This window comes from Daphnia pulicaria, chromosome 4 (assembly GCF_021234035.1).
Source record: "Daphnia pulicaria isolate SC F1-1A chromosome 4, SC_F0-13Bv2, whole genome shotgun sequence".
Lineage (NCBI taxonomy): Eukaryota > Metazoa > Arthropoda > Branchiopoda > Diplostraca > Daphniidae > Daphnia > Daphnia pulicaria.
Window position 1 is genome coordinate 18,002,199 of NC_060916.1, and position 8,990 is coordinate 18,011,188.

The following is an 8,990-nucleotide window of genomic DNA, read 5'->3' on the forward strand; positions in this document are numbered from 1 at the left end:
TTGAAAAGTGAAGCCTTTATTGAGCTCAAAAAATTTTTAACTCCACCTTCAAATCGTGTCAAGAGCCCACATCCAGTCTTCGATCGAATCGCCGAAAAATTGCTGCTCAAGTTCTCACTAAACCTACTCATCACAGCTTTGAAAATCCGAAAATTCGAGCGTGACCCGAAGTCATCATGCTCACTCGAGCTCTTTTTTGTCAACTTCCCTGGATTCAAAGCAGGTGGGGGAGATTATGGCAGTTCGCCACCCAGTCTTCCTCTTACCACAACAAACAAGATTTCTCAACCTGGATCTACACATTTGTGAAGATTCAAGTGACGACAAAGCTTTTGTCCCATCACACCAGCATCATCAACCAGCCCAACAAATCCCAGTCAAAGCAGGGCCGGCAGCAGACGGACGGAAAGGCCAATCATCCGCCTTCAATCAACAGCAGTGACAACAGATCATCTGCCCCGTCTCAACAGCAGCCAGTCGCAACACGGTGTAAACCAAAAGAAAACGCAGGCGTGGCTTCTGGGCAGAGAAGCGCTCGCCGCTCACATCGTGCAACTATTCCTCATCGTCATCCGCAGAAGAAAGAAAGGTGTTAAGGAATAAACGAAGCTGCTGATTATGCTCCCGAAGAAAAGGTTTGATACGTGACTGTTTAAGTACAGAAAACCACACCAGAGAAGAGCGTGCTGTCTATCACCGCCCATCTCTACACGGCGCCAGAAGAATCGATGCGCCATTCAAGAAAGAAAAGGTGCACGATCAAAACCAATCAACGCTATCAGCAATGAAGCAAACAAAAGAGCGTCCGTGCACACACCGTCGAACGAGATTCAACGACCACCCGTCTGCTAGGAGTTCCAGTCATCACAAGCAAAGCCAACGGAATTGAAATCAACACAGTCGACATCTGGATCAAGAAAACCAACGGTCATTGATTCTCTACAAAACACTCAAAACAAAACTGAAACTCGACGGTCTGAAACAGTCAACCTTTCACAAAAAAGATCCCCAAAACAAACTCAATTGTGTCTCATCTTCCCGATCGCGGACTCCAGTCGTTCATCTGAAGTCAACACTTTCCTTTTCCAGTCCCGCGTTCACAGAGTCACACCTTAAGCCTGAATAGGCCAGCAGCCAATCACCAATCGAGTCATCTCCACGACACGTAATCAAGCAATCAAAACTCAAGAAATCAACGTTCTCTTACGACGTATCCTGCTTCGTGTCGACGATGTGATTCATTCCCGCTATCCAGCAGCCGGAGTTGAAGCTCAAGATGGACTTAAACTCTCTTCAGTTACGTGTAACGCGACGAGTGGCATCCGCCGCGGTTCCATCAACCATTTAACGTCAATTAATCATCCATCAGCCATCAACTCGCCAATCAAGGCTCACACAGCCTTGTCCATCACTCACGGCTCACGGAAAGCATCGGTGTCCTCTGCCAATCAACTATCTTCTTCATCCAGAGCTTTTGGAACATGGCTTAACAAATCCAAAATCATCGCCGTGTCAAATCCATCAGCTCAACTCAACGTAACAATCGTTAAGCGATCAAATCTACGTCGGTCCCGACTTTCTACAAGATCCACATCGACGTCCGCTTTCGGTTCGCGGCACTCCACGCTCCAGCCTCAGGCTACAAAAGAAAAAATTCCAGCAAGTCATCGTTCAAGACCAGCAGAATTCCGCATTCCGCGTTTTTCATGGAACTTCATTGGCGTCGTAAAACCAACCAACTCACTTACGATACATCGGCGCTAAACACTCGTATCTACGCCTCGAGAAAAACAACAGAAGCTGGTGTCCGCCGTCTTCCCTCAGCCAATCATCACGGTATTCAAGAACATTCACGCCGACCAGCTCCTAGACGTGACGGAGACAGACGACGAAGCCGTCTCTCTCATACGGTACCTTCAAGCCTTGTTAAAGTGTGGCAGCTTCAGCATGCGCTCCAAACTATCGGCTTTCATCGTCCCGATCTGTTCCAGTCACGGTCGACTATTCTGGTCTCTCAAGATCAACCTCCTTGATGCCAACAAGCAGCCAACCCAAACGAACTTTCAGTTAGCTGCAAAACAACTAATTCAACATTCAAAGCGTCGATTGAAACTAACATCAAGACCAAACGATGAGATGCAGCAAGAAGTGGATTCCATCTTCAGTCCGTTTCGATTTCTCTTCCTAATCGTCATCAACACCGCGAAGAAATCACTCAAAACCATTTGGCGGTTCACTGACTCGAACGAGTAACCAACTTCTCTGCTGTTATTAATCCGGACGTTTCGAACAGAAGTTCTTCCGGCCATCTTATCAAACAAAATTCCGCTCCGTTTCCGTTTTACTCGAAAACCCGTCTCACAGTACTTCACGTCTGTTCCTAGGCACACGAGTTCGGAATCGGTGCACCTGTGCTATCTATCTGCAAGCCGACTCCGCGAATCATCAAGTCTGTTTCGATCTTCTTCTTGCTCCGCAAGAGCATCCCTTCTCCGTCAGCTCCGTCCCGCGTCTAATGCTACAAGGTGTGGTGTTTGGCGTCCAGCTGTACGACTCAGACACAAAGAAATTCGGATCCCATCATGTCACGATTATCCATGCTGTTACTGGAAGCAGACTAGCAGCAACAAAGCATCAATCCATTCACTCAAGATGGTGTCAATTTCAAGCGTTCATCACCTACCGGATCACCGAAAATCTGTGCAGAGATTCCGCTTTGCAGCGACTTCAAATTTCAGGCGAAATGAATTCATCAAACACATTTTCCCGCAGCAATCCGGCCATCCATTTCAACTGCCGGTTCCGCGGCCCAAAACATCTCGCCTTTTATTGCTCACGCGCCTCAACGGCGTAAACGACGAGTGACAACCGGACGATTCGCAACACAAAATCTCAATCGTGTTGTCGTCTGAAAGCCAATTGGCAATTGGCAATCAGCTAAATACACCAACTTCTTCTTCCCGCCAACCCAGAGTCTACGCTTCATGCACACCGGGCCAAATATCATCATCAAATTCCCCATCCAAAATCATCAGTCAACCAAGTCATCAAACAGTGTTTTCATCCGCAAACTTCGCACCAGTCTATACCAGCCCACCCGATCACAGGCCTTGATCGCCGTACTGCTGGAAAAGATCTGCTTTGCCCACTAGCGTGATCTCCACCTGTTTTGATTCTTCAACTCTGTATTTAAAGTTTGCTGATTCCTTTGGATCTGGACGTTCATCGGTGCATTCTCCCGTTTAGTCGGCCATCGTAGTCCGTCGCAACTTTACTCAACGCGACAACGGAGAAATACTTTAGTCATCTTCGAGCAAGAACGCAACCTCGCCCTTTCCCGCTGAAGCTAAGCCAAACCGGCCAAGAAGAAAGACAATCGACCAAAACCCAAAAAGTGGAGATTTAATCGTCCCTAGCTTCTCACTGTAGAGACGAATATGAGCAATCATTCAAAATCTACCAAAATCGCCCTTCGCGGCACTTCAAACAACCAATCCGTCAACGAGGTCATCCTCGTCAAATCAATTACTAGAGCCCAGCGCTCCCAAATTCCTTACCGTTGACCCACCTCAGCGTAAACACAACCGACTTCTAAGCCAAAACTCCTCATCTCTCCCTGTTCTCGCTGGATCATCCCGGATATCACTACACTCCTCCTCTCGGCACCCAGCCAATGAGAAAATGAAGTTCTGAAACGCGTAATAGCCCATTACTCATCGTTGGACCAGCAGCTCCGTGAATCCGCTCGAACATTATTGAAGAGAAAAACTGGCCCCAAATGCAGCAAATCCTCCTTACAACTACTCAGACGAATTATCTTCGTCAAAACAACACTCCATGCGGATGCCGGCCGTTCGGCCGTAGACTCCAGTCCGAGTTCCGATTTATTCTTTCGGTCCACAACGTGTAAAATCGTTCGTGCAACTCCTAGACGACCAAACGCCGGTGGGTCACCTGATGTCAACCGCACTCCACATCTCTACAACCGTCTACAACCTTCGGTCCATCCAACTCCGCCTTCCAGACGAAGCAGTTTGTTTCCGGAATCGGAAACAGGGCCGGCAATGTGCGAGACGTCTAAAAGGCGACGTTTGGCAACGCATCAGCGCGCATTAGAAACAATGAAGTGTCCATTCCTCTCATATTTTCGTTGTCTTCTTTGTGTGCTTTTTATGTTTAATTCTTCACTTCTGTCTCACAGTTCTGTTGAGACGTACGTCAAATCTCTACACCTTTCGAACGGGTCGGCTGGCATCCGGCCCTCTCTCTCTTTCGACTTGTCCCTTTGTTAGATACGGGCCGGCGTGGCACCCGACTCCCTGTCAGTCAAGTCCCTTGTAAACTGTCTTATATCTTTAAACTGTGGCAAAACTAGGAATACAGTATCGACGTGTGTTCCCTTTAAAACCCGTGTTTAGTCAGCTCTTTGTCTTAGCTTAAACTTAATCATTCGATGCAGCGACGGCAGGGAGCCCTGACACAGACCTTCTTAGGGAACACCGGAATAAGCATTGTATAATAACCCCCTTTTTTTCAAGCAGATCACCCGGCAACAACAGTTTTAACCGAGGAAGAGGCCGGGGATATCGTGGCAGAGGAGCCTAAGGTCAGGCATCCATCTCATGGATATCACGAAAGCCAAGCCACTCAGAGGATCGAGATTATTTTTTGTTTTTCTGCTGTTTTCTCTCTTTCTTTGTTTGTTTGTTTGACCCTATCCCTGACCCTGTCCCTCCCTACCTTGGTTATCAATGAACGGTCTGAGGAGGCGACGGCCGGTTACTCCCCTTTTTTCCCTACCCCCCTTTAAAAACAGCTGTTTCAATACATGGTCAACACAGTTCAAATCGAATCGTAAAATCTCGTAAAATTGTAATTGTCCTGTCGTAGACTGGGACAATTGTAAATTATCGTATGGAGAATGGGGTCATGATGGACACGGGTCATATTAGACAAATGTAATAATTCCCTCAGTTCAGAAAAGAAAATTAAATTTTTTGATTTTTTATGTAGAATTTAGTGTTTTACATCACGGCTAAACTTTTTATTGAAATCGCTTGATTATTTTGGATGTTATCGCAAAATAAAAATAATAGGGGCGTTTGATGTAATTTTTCTCCATTTCAACAGCTATAAAATAACATAAAAACGTTAAACTTTAATAAACAAATTATGGATATAACTAGAGTATTCATTCCTTTATGTTAACTGTAAAAATTAAATTTTAATGTCAAGTACATTAAAAGATACAACCAAAATACCAAAAAGTGTAGGGTTGGGTCAGATTGGACAGCAGTTTTAGGGGTGTATTTGGACAGCGCTAACTATAGCAGTGGGAAGAGCTTAGTAGCCTTAGGCCCCAAATTTCCAATCTAACCCCTTCTTTACAGAAACACTCATAACTCTGAAGTTTTTTACACGGCTTTATCCATATTAGCGTGAATGACTAAAGAATGGACGGAGAATTCGAAAAAAAAATTTTAAATTTTTTTTCGTGGATCATTGTGCCTTTAACTATTACTGTCCAATCTCATACCTAGCCTGTCCAGTCTGACCCCACGTTTTTTCGCGAAGGTACAAAAAATTGACTTTGTAAAAAGCGTTACAACTTCTTTATTTTCAAACGGAAAAATAAATAAAAAATAGGGTAGGTAGACAAAAGGATACTTTACAAAAAAATATTTCATAAAAAATAAATACAAAAAGAAATAATTGAAAAATAAAAATTTTGTCCATGATGACCCCGTTCTCCCCTAACGTCATCAAATGTCATCTCTGATTTGAGAAATGAGAAAGCCGTAAAGTGTAGTGAAGTGTGTAGTGTCAGTTGCCTTTTTTACCCCAACTTACAACCCCATCTAGCGGCAAAAAATATCAACTTCATATCTGATTTTTGAAAAACTTCGTGATTTTCCATTTATTTTTTGCTAAAAATATGACTTTTTTTGTTTTAACTGACTTTTTCTTGAAACTAACAACTTTTTTTCCTAAAAAGTGATTTATTTCCTTAAAAAGTGATTTTTAACCCAAGAGACAAGTTCCGGATGCTGAGTTGCACAACCGCTAAATTAGGATCGTGCGCCAACGGGTCCTTTTAACGTTGTGGGGATAGTAGAAAGCGGGTTTTTTATTATTTAAGCATAGAATTACTTATCTAATCTTAGAAATGTTCAGGATTATCGTTGTTTAGAACATTCTGCTTTTTATAGAGTAATTTGAAATGTATAATTCAGCTTAGTTTACCCATTAAAATTAAAGAAAGTCCAAGCCTGGGATGCTGTTTAGTCTTTTCTTGTGTTTTTTGACAGATCTGCTGACAAGTGACAAGCTCAAACACACAAGAAAAGACTAAACAGCATCCCAGGCTTGGACTTTCTTTAGTTTTAATGGGTAAACTAAGCTGAATTATACATTTCAAATTACTCTATAAAAAGCAGAATGTTCTAAACAACGATAATCCTGGACATTTCTAAGATAAGATAAGTAATTCTATGCTTAAATAATAAAAAACCCGCTTTCTACTATCCCCACAACGTTAAAAGGACCCGTTGGCGCACGATCCTAATTTAGCGGTTGTGCAACTCAGCATCCGGAACTTGTCTAGTGTACGAGACTTTTTTCGAGTGTTCAACCCCTTCGGATTAAAAATACTTAAATCACTTAAATTTTGAAATTAAAGGCTGCCTGGGGTATTCCATATTGATTTCATGATTAAAAAAAAAACAATAAGATGTAGATTTAGTGTTAGATTATCATTTTCATTGAACACTTTTTGTCTTTTTGATATGACGAAAGGTAGAAAAATTTTTGAATCCAAAGAAAACAAATTTGAATTGTAACATATAGCTAAAATTTCTAAGCCAAATTATAAATCGGGTGATGAAGTGGTTAGCCGTTAGCGTACTGGAGTGTGACTCGAGAGGTTGGTGGTTGGTTCGAATCTTCGAACCTCTCTTTTAAACATCAACGTGGCTTGGCCCTTCTCTATACTTTCTAACTTAACGATATGACCAGCGCGGTCATCATACCGCATCATACCTTTCGTCGTGTTGCTGCCCTTCACATCTTTCACCGCGTCGCCGGTCGCGGTACTCGAACTGACCCTGGCCACGTGTTTGATCGAACAACGACAGGGTACTACTACGACGGCTATGAAGTGGCGAACGATCTCGTTTCGCAAACTCGCCCTCTTCGTACCGATCACAAGGTCGCCTGTCAAATTCTTCCCATCTAAACTGGAAATCACGATCTCCCTGATTTCTATTAAATGTACTTATGACCCGTGGATCCCACAAATGGCGCCTATGCCCACTATAAGGATCACCTGGAGCCGACAACCTCACTATACTCAAGAGCTAAAATAAATCTGAATAATGGGGGCGTGTACAGGCTGGAGGAAAGGGTAGCTTACAGCACCTCTGTTTTGTTTTTTGTCTTTGAGCTGAAATAAAGTATGTCTACACCCTTAGGGTCTACTAGCGAAATGAATTTCGAAACACAGACACAATACCATAGCTGGATTCATGAAATACATGGCGTCCTTATATACTCCGTCAATTTGGACCCTGGTGGTGAAAAATTTTAGTTTCAAAAGACGTTTCGCTCTTTAGTATGCCCATCGGCATTAGGTCCCGCGGAACGGGGCCAAAATTTTGGTCCGTTTCGTACAGCTGTTCCGCATTTTAAGCGTTTCGCTTTCGCAGTTTAGGGACGCCCCACGATACCCAAAACGTTCTGCTAATCTGTTTCCGAATTCCGGATTTTCCACTACCTGCCAAATACAAAGTGTTTCGTTGAGTATGATCAATGTCAACTCAACAACATTTCTTTGACATGGAACATAGTAGAATTGAATCTTGTCTTCATTACATTCATGTATTACAAGTCTTCCTACTTTTCAATACATATCTTTGTATTGGGGTATATTCTATTAGAGTGAACGCTTGCCAAACTTAGCTGGTTGCAAGGGTAAATCATCAGGGACTGGTAGTGGCGCGTCCGGATATTCTTGCTTTTTCACTTCAGGTCTTGGTCTCTCTGTGTGATGAACTTTTACTTCAGAAAAGTAACCAAAATACGGACGTTCGATTTTCAAGTTATCAAGCATACACTTGTCAAAGACTGCTTGTGTTTTTCTACACCTAATAATTACAGAAGCAAGAAATATTCAGGATAAGAAACAAAACCAGATTAAATAAAAGTTCTGATTGAAAATGCCAATAACTTATAGCTTACGGTTTAAAGCTGAAATCAGGACTTGAGCGATCCAAACAATTTGCAAATTGTGTGAACTCAACTGCACAATTCTTTTTAATCTTGCGAAAAAAATCAAGGGAACAGGCAGTAACAGCTTTTCCTTCATTCAGACATTTACGAGGATCCTGACATTCTTGACGGCAAAGCATAAATTCCTATTCATAAAAGAACAAACAATCTTAGAATTTCTCATATGAAAAGTTAGTTGGCTTCATATTTCAGAAAATAAATAAAAATACATGATTTTCATGCATGACAAAAGGTTAAAACCATGATAAACTGTTGTGCTTAGAAGTTGATATCAAATTATACATACATTGTTAACATTTTCACATGCTTTGCCCATATGAAAAGATGCAGCCCTCAGTCCTGGGGTACTAATTTCTACTTCTTGAACTGTTAATTCTTCTTCACTCGGAATGGTTATTTCTTTAGTTAAAACCATTACTGTAGCGTGAAATATTTGTCTCACAATTAAGACGCAGAGGGAAAGTAAAATATTTAAATTTACAGTTGAATAAATCGTTTATTCTCTACAAGTCAAGAGTCTCAACTCGTCAGCTGTTGCTCTCAGCTGTTCATCGCAACGCCATCTGTCCGTAGAAGGGTATAAAAGTCTATTTTATTTTTACCTGCACCCAAAGACTAAAAGCAGAGCTATAGATGTTATTCCAAGGAAAAAGTAGTAGTCGAGCAAAAAGTCGGGCGCAGTTTACGCCGATGCGCACCACGGC

At 42.4% G+C, this 8,990-nt stretch overlaps 1 protein-coding gene across 1 annotated transcript; it reads right to left on the bottom strand.

Moving 5' to 3' along the window:
- Positions 1–7,856: 7,856 nt before the first annotated feature.
- On the bottom strand, positions 7,857–8,850 carry LOC124337494 (NADH dehydrogenase [ubiquinone] 1 alpha subcomplex subunit 8-like). The gene is made up of 3 exons (XM_046791501.1): positions 8,573–8,850; positions 8,236–8,411; positions 7,857–8,141 (listed from the first exon to the last, which is right to left on the bottom strand). Exons 1-3 carry the CDS (start codon positions 8,699–8,701, stop codon positions 7,931–7,933), a joined length of 516 nt encoding a protein of 171 aa, XP_046647457.1. The 5' UTR covers positions 8,702–8,850; the 3' UTR covers positions 7,857–7,930.
- Between the last annotated feature and the right edge of the window lie 140 nt (positions 8,851–8,990).

Excerpts from the sequence above, each read along its gene's own strand:
- LOC124337494 (XM_046791501.1), bottom strand. The coding sequence starts at position 8,701 with ATGGTTTTAACTAAAGAAATAACCATTCCGAGTGAAGAAGAATTAACA. Across the intron at positions 8,412-8,572 it reads CATGTGAAAATGTTAACAAT|GAATTTATGCTTTGCCGTCA; the intron begins GTATGTATAATT and ends TTTTATGAATAG. Across the intron at positions 8,142-8,235 it reads CCTGATTTCAGCTTTAAACC|GTGTAGAAAAACACAAGCAG; the intron begins GTAAGCTATAAG and ends TGTAATTATTAG.